At 43.6% G+C, this 17,197-nt stretch overlaps 1 protein-coding gene across 3 annotated transcripts in view; it reads left to right on the forward strand.

The window, feature by feature from the left end:
- Positions 1-524: 524 nt before the first annotated feature.
- The window catches only part of PNCK (pregnancy up-regulated nonubiquitous CaM kinase), a 36,165-nt gene continuing 19,492 nt past the window's right edge, over positions 525-17,197 (forward strand). For 2 of the 3 annotated variants that reach the window (XM_063294220.1, XM_063294218.1), the window contains exons 1-6: positions 525-626; positions 5,516-5,626; positions 7,435-7,566; positions 9,723-9,797; positions 11,722-11,860; positions 16,807-16,930. In XM_063294220.1, the coding sequence (XP_063150290.1) occupies positions 5,550-5,626; positions 7,435-7,566; positions 9,723-9,797; positions 11,722-11,860; positions 16,807-16,930 (547 nt within the window). In that variant the 5' untranslated portion in view covers positions 525-626; positions 5,516-5,549. Of the gene's footprint in view, positions 627-789; positions 895-5,515; positions 5,627-7,434; positions 7,567-9,722; positions 9,798-11,721; positions 11,861-16,806; positions 16,931-17,197 lie in introns of those variants that run through there. The other variant, XM_063294219.1, reaches the window with a different exon arrangement.

A 17,197-nucleotide genomic window follows, 5' to 3' on the forward strand; every position in this document is an offset into this window, starting at 1 on the left:
TTGATAGATTTATGTATTTATTTATAAATCACATTTATATGGCCACCCACCTCACAGAACATAACAAGATAGTAACTCTCTTGTATGCCTTACTAGAATCTTGTAAGGGTGATCTACAGTATTATTCTCAATCACAGCATACTTGGGTGGAGAGAAAGCCAGGGTTAGCTCAAGGTAAAGCCTGGGAATGTTAGCCACCTTCCTCATTTGTAGGCCAATCTCTTTATACTACCTCAGTACTTCATCCCCCATTATTCAGAGATACACTGCTTCCACTCTTAGAGGTTTTACTTAAATTGGCTATCTGTGGTCCCTGCTGTCTTTCCCGGGCTGCAGATCTGGGAAGTCCAGCCGCAGGATGACCACTGGTGTCCCTCTTCGCTTGATTTCCAGCCGCTCCACTAAGCCCACGTCCGCCTGTTATTGCCTTACAAGGCAGGGGCGAAGAGACGCCTAAGGAAGACGGAGTGGAAGGGTGGACTGAGCCAGCAGGCGAGGCGTGGCGAGGTGGGTCGGGCGGGCAGGCGGGCGGGCTGGCGAGGCAAAGAGCGGGCTAGAGGATGGGAAGAGGGCGCCAGCAGCCTGTGGCGTGGGCTAACTCCAGAGGGCTCAAGACTTTGCAGCAGGTACGTGGGAGGAACGGGGGAGAGAGGACAAGCCGGAGCTGGGGGCGAAGTAGGGCCAGTCTCGGTTCCCCGCCCGCGCTTGCCCACGCACACACGCGCGCCTCGCTCAGTCCGTTCGCCGCCCCACCCAGCGACTCGCCTGCACCACCAGGCTGGGAACCGCGCGGGATGCAGAGACGCCTAAGGAATGTAAACGAGCCCGGATTGCAGCGGATCCGGGCTGGGTGGAGGAGGAGGAGGATCGCCGGAGCGTGTGAAACTGGGAGAGGTAGAACGCCAGGGCTGGGAGGAACCGGGAAGGGAGACGGGGTGGCTGCGTGGGATTCAAAGGGAGGCACACAGCTCTGTCCTCGCCTGATGCTGTGTTGGTTTATGCTCCCGGCAGGGCGCTTCTTCGTCGGCTTTCCTTCCTAATCAAAGGGCGGCTGATGCTAAGGGACGTGCTGAAAGCACACACGCACGCACGAACTTGGGGTGGGTGGAAGGCTTGGAGAGCATTGTGAGGGTGCGTAGGTGAAGGCGGAAAGCGAGGCTGTAATTCTATACCCGCTTGGCCAGAAAGTCAATCTTCCTGAGTTATTTCAGCGCAAAATGCTTCGGATTGTCTTATCTGTAAAGTTGAGCTAGACCGGTGCGCTGGATACCGCTGCGAGCCGTGCTGTCGGTAGGAAAACGGCGGGGGCCTTTTGGCGGCGGGCGGTTTTGCCTGTCGGTGTGGAGAGCGCTCGTCTTGGTCGCGCTGGGCTTCCGAACAGGTGGCTGTACCATTTGCCGAGAAGGGGGTGGATGGGTCATGCGAATCTGAAATATTCCATTTTAAGCTGGGTTATTGGAGGCGCGCGAAGCGTGTGTGTTGCGGCTCTGAAGCGGAGGCCCTACTGGGCTATATCTCTACTTTTTGGTCAGTCCCTTCACCCATCTAAGTATGTCCGTCCATTTTCTTGACTCCATCCATCTCTACATATCCTTCTTCCATTCTTGTAACACGCTTATCTTCATAAAATTATTTGTAAAATCTATCCCCATAAAACTCCCTCTTTCTTTAGTGAATGCCCCATAATTTACCCCTTTTCCCCAACTCTCCTCCCTCCCTCCTTCCCTCCCTGCTTTCCTTTTCATTTGTCATCAAATTTCCTTTCCAGAACTCTGCTTCCTCTCATCATATCTTTGTTCCTCATCAGTTTCCCTGTTATGCCTGTATTTGTACACACACAGCAACAAGTTCTCAACCATTTATGCAGGCTTAGGCCGTATTGCCACAAAATGTGTGCATGCAGAAGTACACACGTAGGCTCTTATCTGTCTTGCATGGATCCATTTGCTGTTCCATCAGAGATTCAAGAAGACACATGGTAACACCGTTTACAAGAAGTGATGCCTAACCACCCTTAGTACACATATCAGTATTTTTTCAAAATATTATAATGGCCATTACTGCAAAAAAAAAAAAAAAAGTGCTTACATGTATTTGGGTATTTTTGTATTCATCAGACAGTGCTGTTGCTTTTGTAATTTTCACTTACTTCTTCCCATTCTCTAAACACAATAACCCTTTAGGCACAGTGTAAACATACAGTATCATTGGAATATGAAGCACAGCGAAATGCATTGTACACTTCATATGGATTGACCTGGTTTCACCTCAGGCCAAAGGAATGAACATCACACATAACACACAACCAACTTTCCTTCCTTCCTGAACTAGCAGAACCTTAGTCCTAACATACAGACATACGCACAAAGATACATGACTCTGTCTTCAAAGATAGAACTTCTCTATGGCCACTGAACAGGTCCAGATAACCACACACACAACTGGTAACTGAGTATAAAAGTTTATAATTATCTGAAGAATACAATATAAGGTAGGATTCCTCAACCCGGTGTCTTCCAAATGAGCTGGGACTACGACTCCCAGAATTCTCCACCCAGCACATCTGGTAAGAAGAATGCAGGTTGGGAAAGGCTGGATAGGAATCGGAGGGGAAAGACCTGCCATTGGCATGGCTGGTTCATCAGGCCTTCCGAGAAGCAGTGCATTTTCCTAAATGGCAACTGGTTTTTGTAAGAAACTGTAATAAGCGTCTTTTGCAGTGAGCTACTCATCAGATTTACTGTCCCAAAGGCCACTAGTCCTCCATGTCTGTTTTGCCTCCAGTGAACAAATGGGAAAATCAAATGGCATCTCTCAAAGAAGTGGATGTGGCTGAGTGATTCTGACTATCAGTTTCTGCATTAAGTAGCATCCATGTTTTATGCATGGCAGAACTCTCTCAACATATATTAATTGCCAGGCATCCGTGCACACTCTGGCTATCTGAGGCACCGATGGTGCAGCTTTCTAGTTGATAGATGCACACACCCCATGTCCCAACTTCAGAAATTATGCTGCTGTAGATAAAAGATGCATCCCGTTAGTGAGAGCATATCTCCTTTAAATGATAAATTCAGAAGTAGTAGAAGTAGTAGTAAAAGCTCATTAAAAAAGCAGAAGCCCTGCTGGGCCAATGGAGGAGGAGGCCAATGGAAGTGTAAGAAGTCTGGGCTGGAAAGAGGGCATGTGGCATGGCTCTTTCCATTCTCTGCCAGCTCAAGCTCAGGACTGCAAGAGGCTCAGGGTGCACCCTGCCAAGGGCACAAGGCATACTTGGACTTCAGAATGACAGTGACTCTTACAATCCCTTGGGGAAATTGAAAAGGGGGCATGCAAGGGAGTCCCGTGTTGCTTGACTCAGGGGCCCAAATAATTGAAGAGTAAACAAGATGGGCTGGCAGGGGGATAAATGTAGCCATGGACCAGGCCACGGGGCATGCATTCTCTCCATTGTTGCATTGACTTAATTTATCCCCTTCCCTCTCCACCCAAGCTCTATTTACTCTGGAAGAGAGAAGCATATAGAAGGGGATATATGGAGCAGGAGGAAGATTTAAATTCCCTTATGACCCCAACTGTTTTTTTATTTTCTTTCTGCAGCTGCTTGAAAGAAAAGAAGAAAAGGTCCCATTGTGAGAGCTCCTGTCTTCTTGTCTGTTCTTCTTTTCCCAGATTGGCCTTCTCCAACCTGGTGCCCTTGAAGGCATAAGTGATTATGTAATCTGGCACTTGTCGAAGGATTCATCTTGGGGAAAGCTGTTTTGACTACTTTAGATTGGCTGCTTCAGACAGTGATTTAGGGGATGAAAGAAGTCTATTTTCTCACTCTTTCCTCCCAAAAGGGGTCATGGTTTATAATAAAGCTGGCCCAGTATCTGCAAAAAAGGGCTTACAAGTATTTCTTTCTCTGTCTCACACACATTCATACATACACACATTTACATTCACAAAAATGCACACATAGAGATTCTAAAAGCAAAAATCTAATACAGGAATAGAACATAGAAATGTGAAATACTGCTTGTTCCTATCCCTTGAAAAGATACATTCTTCATTTGAAATGACAGTCGAGTCACACTTCTTAATAAACCGGTCCAAATCAGTTTTATTTCTGTTCAGTTGAGTGGTTCTAGTTGTTTGCCATCTCTGTTTCAGTGGGAGAGATGCACGACAGAGTTTGTTAAGATTTGGTCAGATTCTGTCCAATTCTGGAAATGAATACAAATGATCAGACCATCTTATCTAATAGTGAATTACTTCTTACCTGGCATCATAAATAGCAAGTAGGTTGATTTAAATTTTATTAAGGAATTATACTAAGCAAACAGAATAATTATCAGTGATAATATAGTCAGAAACAACATAGCAAGTCAGCTTTTACACTGTATAATTTTTTCTGCCTGTACCATTTTTTTTTTACCATTGATTTTCATTTGTTGTTGCTAATACTGAATTGTAGCTGTTGTTAATGGATCTGGCATTACTTCTTCCTTTTATTGATACCCCTTCCTAAATATTGGGGAGAAAATCAGAGGTGCCATATTTTCATAACAGTCTTGTTATTGTAATATTTTTTATTCTCTGGAAGAGCTCTCATTTAAGAGTTTATATTAAGGTTGTCACTTGACGAAACAGCCCCTAGGCTGGCCTGATCTTATGTTTTGAACCACAGCTAGATATGCAAAAGTTGGCAAGGAAAACTTCTCATGGCATTGAGACAAATTGCCACTTGCTGTTGCCCTTTGGTGCTAATGACACTTGAGTAAGAAACACTAAAAGTTGCCAAATCGGGCCAAATGTGGTGTTTATTTTTTATTTTTTTATATTCCTCCACACTCCACATGGACTCATGACTGTTTACAGACCCAATTGATCTGGGATTGGGATTTTCTGATTTCAAGCTCTTCAAGGCCCATGTTCCTCCCTGCCCCCAGTTATGTGGTCACGGAGAGCATCTTAATTGTCAGGATGTGAACAGAATTCTACCTTTGCTTGGTAAAAACCTGTTTTTATAATCAAAGTTTAAACCATTTAGATAGAATATACCATAGGGTAACTGTAGCTTCTAGCAGCCTGGTGCCCTCTGGTTGTGGTAAATTACAGTTTCCAGATAGAGGGGCAGCATCTTGGAAAGGCTTGCAATGTGGTTGTAGGCCTAGAGATGGCCCTACCCATAAAATGGGGAGACCTCCTCAGGTACTGGGTTTGTAAGGCATTTTATTAAGGATATCAGAACATGGCATCATCTGGAAATTACCTTTCTTTTTACTTCAAGAATATTTGGAAGTGAGAATGGACTTTCTGGTGATGTGTAGCTCCAAATGTATTTCTGTGTTGTCTTTTAATTTCCATATTGGACACCAAAATTTCTTCTTCAGTATCTTATGACAGAGAGGAGTGGCCAGGAGGTTTCTGGCCCAAGGAGCCATGGGAATAGGCTGACCCCATTCCAGATGTTTCCATTCCAAATTTCCCTCTCCATATGTAACATTTTTCTCCTTTTTTCTGTCCCCAGCTCTTTCTGGCCTGCCTGCTTTGAGCTGTTCACAATGCCTCTTGGGAAAGGCTGGAAGAAAACAGTCGAAGACATTGCCAGTGTCTATGACATCAAAGAGAAGCTGGGCGCGTGAGTAAAAAAAGGAAGGGCCAGCAAGAGATCTGCACAGACACTCTTCTGCTCTGGGAATGCTGCTCTTGTGGGCTTTAGCATGGATCTGGAGCTTCATCTCACCCTCTATTTCTTGATATATTTACTTTCTGTGCTCTGGATTAGCCCTTCTCTACTTCTATACTCATCTTCCCCAACTTGGGGCCCTCCAGATGTGTTGGGAATGCCAAAGACCATGTTGGCTGGGGAATTCTGAGTTTTAGGGCCCAAGGTTGAAGAAGGCTGTTTTAGCTTCAGTCATTTTGCTTTTCTTCCACCCACTTCCATTTCTTTTTTTTTTCTTTGCCAATCACATTCTGCCCTTGCATCCCCAATCCTAACCCTTGCCCATCTATCATGCAGCTAAACCATGCTTCCCTCCTACCCCACTTGGCTTCAATACCGCTCCAGTGTTATGCACTGGATTGATGTTAAAGATTGCATGATTTTAAATATAGGCCAAAAGAAGCATTCCCCCCACCCCCCATGTAACAGATAACCTCACACGTGCAATGTTATGGGATGTTAGCATGCCTGAGATCTGCCTACCACTCTCCTGTTCTCCAAGCCTAGCATGATGCTAACTGCACCCCATCTGTTTTTCCTGCCCTGAGGTCCTCAGCCAGCTGGTCTCCGGCCTCTGCGGCTGGATGTGCTACCCCCGCCCAGAAGCCTCTTCTGCAGAGAGAGACCCCAGGAATGCTGCAGCCTGATCGGCTTAATTTGCATGCTGTGATCCCATTGGCTCTGGGGCTCTTGGACATATCTGACGTGCATTGGACAATAATAGACCAGGCGCCCAAGGGAATGTGTGGAAGGTGGTGGGAGTGAAGACAGGTTAACCCTTTCTTTACCAAGTGCACCAAGCCTTCTGAGGTGGATGAGGGGAAGAGAATCCAAATCCATTTCAAGAGGGACATTGAACAGGCTTTGTCTGCTACCATTTCCTAGGGGATGCCTCCCTGTTGTTTTCTCTGCAGCACTAGGAGATCAGGTCTGCACAGGAGTCAGCCAACCCTGAAGAACTTGCATGTGACCTGATGTCAGTTTGCATCCTTGACACTGGAGATGCTTCACACAATTTGTCCCAGAATCATAAAGCATCAAGCAAGGGATCGAATCATCTGAATCAGCTCCAGTTTGGCGTGTTGGGAGAGCAAAGATGGGGAAGGGGGAGTTGAAAACTCTTGGGGGAACCTGTGTAGTAAATCTCAGAAATTTCTACCACTTTTGCATTTTGGTCACTCTTGCTTACTCCAAAAGATCTCCCTCCCCCAAAGCCAAAGCCAAAATAAAAAAAATCAAAACAACCCCCTCCCCTTTTGAACTACTCATTCTGTCCTTCTCTCCCAATTTTAAAAATAAGGTGAAATTCTAATGGCTGACTTTATATTTTGAAATGGGACACTCAGTTGTTTCTTTGTCCCAGAACAGTTTGAAGCAAACTGAACATTTTTGCTACCTTAAACTCACACATAATCTGCAAAGAGTTAAAAGAATTGCATTGGTGGGATGGCAACAGTTTTTCCCTTACTTTCATTATGCTTTTTGTTTAACATCCAGTCCAACAAAAAGTTCCAAGGGATTAAAAAAAACCCCGCTTTCCTAGAAATCACGTTTAATTTAGTAGGGCTTAAAGCTATATGAACACACTTGAGTTTGTACTGCTGAATTGCTGTTGCAGCTGTATTGGATTTTTGTAAGAACCTTAGTGACTGCTTGTGTGGTTGTGAGTACTTATGCATATCTGCATTTATTCTGCCTTTCTTTCATTCTTTTTCTGACAGAGGGGCCTTTTCAGAAGTGGTCTTGGCCCAGGAACATGGATCTCAGCGCCTTGTAGCCCTCAAATGTATTCCTAAAAAAGCATTGCGGGGTAAAGAAGCGGCTGTGGAGAATGAAATTGCTGTGCTCAAAAAGTAAGTCAGTTTGGATTTCTGTGCTTTTCTTCCAGAATGTAAAATGAGTTTCAGGGTCCAGTGCTCAGCATCCATTTTTGGTACTGGAGCTTCGTTTTGTTCAGAGACAACAATTATAATAATGAATAACAATGCAAATACAGATGATATTTCATTGATCTAGCAGAGAATCCAGTTTCCAGATAGGGAAAAGGAGATGACATTGTCTGCCCTTATAGCTGTATAGAAAAGGGAGATTCAGAGGTGCAGCTTGACCTGCAATCATTTTTTGTACAGGCCAACCTAGCAAAGTTCTGGGCTCAGAAGGCAACCCTTTTTCTCTTTTGGTAAGAGAATGTGGTTTCCAGGTTTTGATCTCCTTCTCTTGAGTGTATTTTTCTCATTCTTTTAACTTTGGAGAGGGTCTGGCCTTAAATAAGAAGCATACCACACCTGTTTACATAGCAGGATGGCAGTGAATTTTGCATTGTATAATTTTATTTATTCCATATCTTAGCCTTCAGCCAAGATACTTAGGGTGATGTACTTTTCTTAAGAATCTCTGAAGTCAGGTTAAGGTTAGAGACAGTAATTGTCCCAAGATTACTTATCATGTTTTCCCATTTGCCCCTAAGCATAAACATGTCCCAGCAATTGTGGTTTTTTTGTCATGACTTCATGACCTTACCTTCAACTCATCCCCAACCCACACTTGGGGTGACCTTAAGTCATCCTTAACAGTGTTTTTGCCCCTTAGGCAGCATTCATTTAGTGACATCCTAGTGGACAGATCAGCCTGGCACCTACTGGCAACTTTAGGCTGGTGTGGGCTGGTGTAGGCATGTCTTTTAGTCCAGTCCTCAAATCTTCCGGGGCCATTCTGCTTGCATTCTGCAAGGCCATTCTGCTTTGAGTACAGCAGTAGGAGAATGTGGGTCTTTTAAACCAGCCTCTCCCCTTGTACCCATCAAGCCTCCAAGCTGGTCCCCAGCTAGGAGACCTGTGTTTAAAAGACGGATCAGCCCAACTAACAGGTATTGGAGTGGGGGTGGGGACGACACTAGGAAAAAGACTCCTGCTGCACCATGCAGTTCCTCCCTTAGATTACTTTTAAACATAGATTTACTGATCTTTCAGGGGAGCACTGAAACCATGTCTAAAAGTCACCTGAAAAATAGCTAATAAGCACTGGGGGAGCTCTCTTACCATGCAACCCATCCACACCTGTCAGCTTCACCATGCAGCTATCCCCAATGCCTGTCAACTGTTTTTTAGGCTTTGCTGAGAAATGTCAGGGGACTGTGTGGTGATTTCCACACCACAACTGGGAAATGAGGCAGCTGAGGCGGGGAGAGCTGGCCCTTTTACCCTCTAAATTTCTGATCCCACCACAGCATCAGAATCTGGTGGGTGAAGGATCAGCTCCCCACCTTCCTGCCACCTCTCACAGCCCTGGTGTAGAGCTGGCCGATAATCCACCTATCAAAACTTGCCTCCTCCCTGCCCCATCTCAGTTAAGGAGTGTGACTGGTGGATTCTCACCAGCTGGTCAAGTTTGGTGGGAGGGGAGGGAAACCAGTCTAGGGAAATCCACCAACCCCTTTCCTTAACTCACCCTGTATACTGTAAACAAGCACTAGTAAATAAGCACCATTTTCTGGCTAGTGATTGGCAATGGGAACAGCAGGTTTTATGTCAAGATACTTATTTATTTATTTATTTATTTAATTTAGTTTTCTATCCCGCCTGTATTATTTTTATAAATAACTCAAGGTGGCGAACATACCAAATACACCTTCCTCTTCTTCTTTTCCCCACAACAACAACCCTGTGAGGTGAGTTGGGTTGAGAGAGAGTGACTGGCCCAAGGTCACCCAGCTGGCTTTCATGCCTAAGGCGGGACTAGAACTCACAGACTTCTGGTTTTTAGCCCAGCACCTTAACCTACTAGATCAAACTTGCTCAAGGATTGGTGGACAGCACTTTAACTAGTTATGGGGAAGAGCCCTTAGTGATATTCCTATCACTTTCACCCAACCCCTAATCAACCTTTCAGCCTTAGGAGTACATACATGGTTTTCATAATGCTTCCTACACAGAGCTTTCTATAAAGGACAGGGTAGAATCTTGGGATGTTGGCAGCCATTCACTCTTCTGTCTCTTAATTTTTGTTGTAGGATTCAACATGAGAACATTGTGGCTCTGGAAGATATTTATGAGAGTCCCACTCATTTGTACCTGGCCATGCAGCTGTGAGTAGAAGACCCTGTCTCATGAATGGGGTTCTACTTATGAAGTCTGGGGTGGGGGAATTTGTCCTTTGGAGATAATCAGCTATTTCTGGAGAGATAGGAAATGGCAGGTATAATAATTGTTTTGTAGATCACAATGATGTGTGGTTCTTTCAAAGAAAAAGGTCCTTGCATCCAATGAACTTACAATCTAAAATTAATCTTTTCCTGGTTGGTGCAATCCTATTGCAATTTGGGGAACTGCATTTGAAAGGTGCCAGGTTGGGAAAGGCTGGTCTTAATAATCAGACAGCAAAGGGAAGGCAAGTCTGGGAGCTGCAGAGACTCAAGAGCAAATGCTGTTTCTGATACTTAGCTTTATTCCAAATCCATGCAAAGAATGACTTTTGAGGAGGGAACTGGAGAGGTAGCACCATGGACCCTCCAAATGAAGGATCCCAGCTCATTAGGATCACTACTTCCTCTTTCTGGTATTAACAGATGCTCTAGAGTCCACTACAGCAAATATATATATGGTGAGTGTCAAAGCCAGTGTCCTGGACGAAACCAAGAGCATCCAGGAGTATATCAGTAAGATGGCACCCAAAGATGAGCTGCTGAAAGAATGCCTGAGGCAGCAGCAGACATGGGAGGAAGATCAAGCAGAGGAAGTGCCATGGCAAGACAAGACCCTGCATGGGATGTACCATCAACAGATAGCTGAGGTAGCTGACATTGGGAAATCCTACCAGTGGATGTAAAGGGCTGGACTAAAAGACAGCACTGAGGCACTGATCATAGCAGCACAAGAACAGGCACTAACCACCAGATCCATAGAAGCAGGGGTCTACCATACTAGACAGGACCTGAGGTGCAGACTGTGCAGAGAGGCCTCAGAGACAGAGACATTCCTGACATAGTGGCAGGGCCTAAGGTGCAGGCAGGAACAGCATACACTGAAGAGCACAATCAAGTAGCTGGCATTGTGTACAGGAACATCTGCACAGTGTATGGGCTAGACCCTCCCAAATCCAGATGGGAGATTCAACAGAAGGTCGTGGAGAATGACACAGCTAAGATCCTGTGGGACTTCCAGATCCAGACGGACAGGCAGGTACTGGCCAATCAACCAGACATCATGGTACTAGAGAAGGACCAGAAGACAACGGTGGTGATAGGTGTAGCAGTGCCAAGTGACAGCAACATCGGGAAGAAGGAGTATGAGAAGCTGGAGAAGTACCAGGGCCTGAAGGAGGAACTAGAGAGGATGTGGAAAGTGAAGGCCAAAGTGGTCCCAGTGGTGGTAGGAGCACTCGGGGCTGTGACTCATAAGCTGGGAGAGTGGCTCCAATGGATCCCAGGAACAACATCAGAACTCTCTGTCCAGAAGAGTGCAGTGCTAGGAACAGCTAAGATACTATGCAGAACCCTCAAACTCCCAGGCTCCTGGTAGAGGACCTGAGGTTGAAGAAGACACATACAATCTATAGGGGTGAGAAGGGTTTGTTTGTTTGTTTGTTTGTTTATTTATGCCTTCGAGTCAGTGTTGACTTCTGGTGACTGCCTGGACAAGTCCCTGCAGTTTCCTTGGCAAGGTTTTAGAAGTGGTTTGCCCTTGCCTTCTTCCCGGGGCTGAGAGAGTGACTGGCCCAAAGTCACCCAGCTGACTTCGTGCCTAAGGTGGGACTAGAACTCACGGTCTCCCAGTTTCTAGCCTGATGCCTTAACCACTATACCAAACTGACTCAAAGGCACAAAATAAACAAACAAACAAGCAAATACATAAATTGGTGCTACCTAAATTTATCCATTAGCCATATACATAAGCTGGATGTTAGGTTCCCCGGCCTCCCTTTCCAATTGGGAAAGAAAGTCATTCCTGACAGTTGGATTAGTCCTCATGCTGAGAGAGTGTGAATGTAAATCACTTCTGTCCTGGGTGCAGGGTGACAGGTGGAGAGCTCTTTGACCGCATCATTGAACGAGGCTATTACACAGAAAAGGATGCCAGCCAGCTCATCCGACAGGTGCTGGAGGCTGTGAACTACCTCCATGATCTGGGAATTGTTCATCGGGATCTCAAAGTGAGTATGTTGGGATGCTTTAGGGCTGGCCAATAGGTCCCAACATTATACGTGAGAGAGGAACCCCCAGACTAGGAGGCCATGCTTTGCTGATAGACATTTATACTTAACCTGGTTATTGAATTAAACTATTTTCTGGGTTTGAAAAATAAATCGAACCATAAACTAACCAAGTGGTCTGTGTTGGCACAAAACACTAAGCTCCCACTACCACCAAAAACAAGGTAGGGAAAATATGTGAAGCCTAGGTTCTGGAATTCTTTCCAACCCTTTGTAATAAGAGTCACATGACTGGGAGGAAGAGGGAGGAAGGTTAAGAATGGAGCAGTCAGCATTCCAAGCCTTGCCTCTTCCATAAGGATGCTTTGGGGGAATTTGTTCTGAATTTTGTTCTCTGCAGTTCACAGCTGGATTTGGTCCATTTTTGAACTGCATCTTTCTTTCATTGGTTTCTCCCACCTTGCAAAATTTGGTCCCATTTTCCCATTTTCCAAAGAGTTGTTCTGCTAAGACTGCTGAGCTTGTTTATATAACATGATATGATATGATATATTTTATATTATATAAACATATAATATTTTTCTTACATTCAGTTGAATTGAGAATAAAAATTAGCCGGAGCTGTGCTGGGTGTTAAACTGGCTCAGTGTGTTGTGCAGATGCAGCTTTGCTTTTAGGAAGTTAATGAGAAAGCTGATTTTGTAATGTAGCCAAAGTACTTGGCCATGTTTGTAATAAAGCCAAGGCACTTGGCCATGAACACGGAGGGAAAGAGATTACTCCATAAAGAGATCTACAAATTTCTGAATATATTACTTCAGTGTGCGTCCTATCTATAAATCCAGCTCCTGGATTCTGTCTCTTTGTCACATGTTGGTATAACCAAGATATAGTGAGGCAATGTGGAAGAAGCAGCTGAATTTTGTGCACTTACTTTTTTTCTAGGAAAAATGACAGGTTTATCTTAGCCAGACTGTGTGCCAGCCCTTCGCAGAGATTAAGCAAATGAGAGACTTTGGTGTGTGGGGACACCTTTAGCACAGAGCTGTCAGTTGCGAGGATCAGGAATGGGATAATTAGTCCCTCTGAGGTTCTCACAAATCTCCTTTTTTTGTGTTGCAATTAAACAGATATTAAAAGGGGATAAGAGGCAGAAACGCTTTATTGCACAACTTTTGGTTCATTCTCCCTTCAAGTGCAAACTTGTTTGCATGATGAGCAAAATCCAGTTTGAAACTCACTGAAATTTGTAGCTGCACTTACCTTGCCTTCTGTTATAATCTATGGGGCAGAATACAATCAACAGAACAAAAAGCAATATGAAGCTGCTTCCTGCAAGAAATGGTGGTCCCCAGAGAAACAAAGAAACAGGATTCAGGGCCTGATTTTTTGCCTGGCAGAATGGGCCAGCTGGAAGAGGGAAGGGGCAGGAGGGTGGAAAGATCAGAGTGTAACATGGGAACCATTCCATCCCCTAAATTAACCTCCCGAAAGGGGGTGCAATGAGGGATGGGGGCTGTTGTCACTTAGTAAGATGCAGGTTTTCACTCCTGCTGCGTCAGAGTCTTCCCTCTTTTATAAGCAAGTGGCTGCTGCTCAGGTGTGCATGGAAAAACATGCTGAAAGTTCTGCACTGATTGATGAATGCCGAGTAGAGGAAGTCCCACATCTGTACGCTGACGTTGGACCTGCCTTCATAGGAAATGGAGGAGATGCAGTATTTTTGTTTGATAGAGATGAGCATGTTCTACATTTCCCAATAACTGTGTCCAGTTAGAACACTCGCCTGTGGAACAATGCTGGGAATACCACTGCTGGTCTGAAACAAGTGACTGAGTTCTGCCCAGCAACTTTCACCTAAAAAAGCATCCCATTCTTCTGGGCGACTCTGGGTTAGGCCTGGAGGAATGAATCAGTTCCTGTCCTCTCCGTGATCATTAGTGAGGCTGTTGTTATTGATAGAACTCTTTGTCACCAGTGATAGTCTCCGGCCACTTTATCTTGTGTTGACCTCTTTTTTTAATTGCCTTCAATTTTTCTAAGCGTATGGGTTCTTCTGCAGTGACGCCTGTCTTTGCATTATGTTTCTGATCCCAAATACCTAAGTTTTAGCTTTGTTATTAGTGGTTTTACTTCATCTAGTACAAAACTGTTCTTCTTGTGTTCCAAGGTATTCTCTACAATTTTATCCAGCAGTAAAATTCAAGGGCATCATCTTTTCATTGTTCAGTCTTTCTTATTGCCCAGCTTTCACAGCAGTATGTTACATCTGGGAAGACCATGGCTCTTACAATACATACCTTTAATATTTTGTCTTTCTTCTAAGTAGCAGATGTTTCTTTAGTTCATGGATTTTTGAGCCTTTGAACTAGGAAGATAAAGTCTGTTACTACTTCAACTTCTCCCACTGTTTGTGTTGGGGTGGCATTGCTACTAATCTTAGTCTGTTCCCTTAGCCCATCTTTTACCAGTGAGAAGCAGAGTTTTGTATTATCCTTTTTCATCTTCAACAAGAGATTCCTTAAGTTTTCTTCGCTTCCCATCAATATGGTTGATGGGAAGCAAATCTGAGCATATCTGAGGTTGTTGATGTTTCTTCCAGCAACTTTAATTCCAATTACTATTTCTTCTGTAGCTTTTCTCATGATTTATTTCGCATATAAGTTAAATAATAGTATGTAATTTTGGCATATTCCTTTCCAGTTATGAACAATTTAGTTTCTGTACGATTTGTTTTAACTATTGCTTCCTGGTCATCATACAAATTATTCAATAGGCAGATGAAGTGGCCAGGTACACCATCCTTTTAAGGGCTATTCACAGTTTGTTGCGGTTTACATAGCCTTTGTACAATCAATAAACAAAACCAGATGTATTTACCTTTTCCATTATCCACTGGACATTACGAGTGTGGTTTCTGATCCACCTTATACTTTTATCCGCTCTTGTTCCACTTATTGTTGATGTCTGAATTGCAGAATCCTGAACAATATCTTACTAACATGTGAGATAAGTGCAATTCAGTGGTTTGAGTACTCTTTAGTACTTCCCTTTTTTTGGTATTAGAATATAAATTGATCTTTTCCAGCCTCTTGGCCAGTGTTGTTTTTCCATTCCTGCTTACAATCCTCAGTTAGCACCTTAACTGCACCGTCTTGTAAAATTGTAAAAGGTTCTGCTGTAACTCCTAGAGTTTAGTGTTAGCAGTGTTTTCTAGGACTCATTTAATTTTACTCTCCAGAACATCTAATTCTAATTTGGTGGTCAAACCTTTGTATATATTATTGTTTTTGGGATCTTTTTTTATAGTTCTTTTAGATATTTGCACCGTCTTTCCTTTATATGCTTCTTCTCCAGTATTTCTTTCCTTTGTTTGTCTTTTATCATGCCTGTGTTTTTCATAAAAGTCTTTTGTTTTATGTAATTTTTTAAAAAATAAATCCCTTCTCCTTCCCATTCAGATGTTCCCTTCAGTTTCTTTGTATTGCTTCTTGAGATAGAACGCCTTGCCTTTTGCTGCTTTCTCTGGGACTTTGCATTTGGGCAGATCAAATGCCTTGCCTTTTGCTTTCTGCTTTTCTTCAGTTATTTCCAACATATTGTGGGGTTTAGAAGTTGGAATTTTATTCTCGGCTAGCACAGCAAAGAAAACAAGACATCAGTCCTTTCTGGTTTAATATGATATAGTATATTCACCCATGTGACACAAATAGTGAGCAAGGAATGCAGACAGCTTTCTGATACTGCAGCTAACCACAGATGACCTGAGGCAAGAAGTGGGTAAGAAGATGTGAGACTAGAACTGCCAAGCAAGGGCAAGCATGGAGTGGGACTACCTTATCACAACAAATGGAACAAACAGAAGGCCCAGCTTCCCTGCTCAGTGGGGCAAATTAGGGAAACAGAAGAACCAAGTGTCAGAAACAAGGTCTGGGTCCAGATATTTGCCTCATTAGTCATGTAAGATTGTGGGCTATACTACTTCCCTAATGAATGGATTAGTACATAGTACACTACGGATTACTACCTTTCTCTCTGTTTCTATATAGTCCTCACTGACCTAAACTTGGGGTTCCCAGTTCACTTTGGCTGGGGCTCAGCTATCACAGTGTAGGTATCTCAATAAAGAGAATCAAACTCAGATCTCCGTTGCTCTGGTTCTTGTTTTAATAGAGCAGCTTTTCCCCCAGGACAATATCATGAAAAGCCATTTGGGTTTGTTCTGCTTTTTGCATTTCAGGATATTTTTGTTTGCTATATCTTTAAGAGGTTTACAGATTTCAGTCCAGAAATCTTCAGGCAGCCTATTTATCAAATTGAGTCTATTAAAGCTACTCTTCACCTTCACTGCATAATTATTTGGAATACTGCTGAGGTTGTATTTTGTTGGTCTGATTATTGTGTTTGTTTAAGTTGTAATTTTGCAAGCAGGGGATTGTAATCTGTGCCGTAATTAGCACTAGGTCTTGTTTTTGCTGACTGAGGAGAGCTGCTCTGTTTTTGCTTGCCTACAGCCTACAGTACTTGATTTTGGTGTTGTCCATCCAGTAATGTCCATGTTACCTTTTAGGTTGTTGGAAGTTATTTGCTATAAACATTGAATTTTCGTGCCAGCCATATCTATACAAAGATCTGTTTCTCACACCTGAAGGCATGTACATCTCAGAGATGCCCTTGGAAGGTGTTGGAATAAAGGAAAAAAACCCTACTTTAATATCAGTACTATACAGCTAAGACAGCTTAAGCCTCTGTCACTCTTGGGGTGGGGATGAGATGAAGGCAATGTCTTTAGGATAGAGCAGAAAAAAAGGACAAGTGAGGAAAAGGCCTACTCTTGTTATCCTTGGTTGTGAAGATAAACTAGAAAACTCTTAAGATCCTTAGAGGAAGGGAGAGATATAAAACATGATGGGTGTAACTCTACTATGTTTTGCTTGTCCAAACAGCCTGAAAATCTCCTATACGCCACACCATTTGAGGATGCCAAGATTATGATTACAGACTTTGGGCTGTCTAAAATTGAGGCTGATGGCATCATGTCTACAGCTTGCGGAACCCCTGGCTATGTTGGTGAGTGTGACAGTGGGGAAGGGTGAGGGGTGGAACATATTCTGTGCTAATATCCACCCTTGTGTAGATGTGCGGACCCCTTTCTGTAGCATATTGATAATTCAGTTCGATGTTCAGTGCATGGCAAGAAAAGACTAAATGATGCAAATATTTTACAGAACATGTTGTGATTTTTTGCAACATTTAATCTGCTCCACTATCCTTGAGCAGGGAGTAATACAAGGGCCTGAAACTGCAACCCGAAACCTTAAAAGTCATCCTACAATG

The sequence above is a fragment of the Candoia aspera genome, chromosome 2, assembly GCF_035149785.1.
Source record: "Candoia aspera isolate rCanAsp1 chromosome 2, rCanAsp1.hap2, whole genome shotgun sequence".
NCBI lineage: Eukaryota > Metazoa > Chordata > Lepidosauria > Squamata > Boidae > Candoia > Candoia aspera.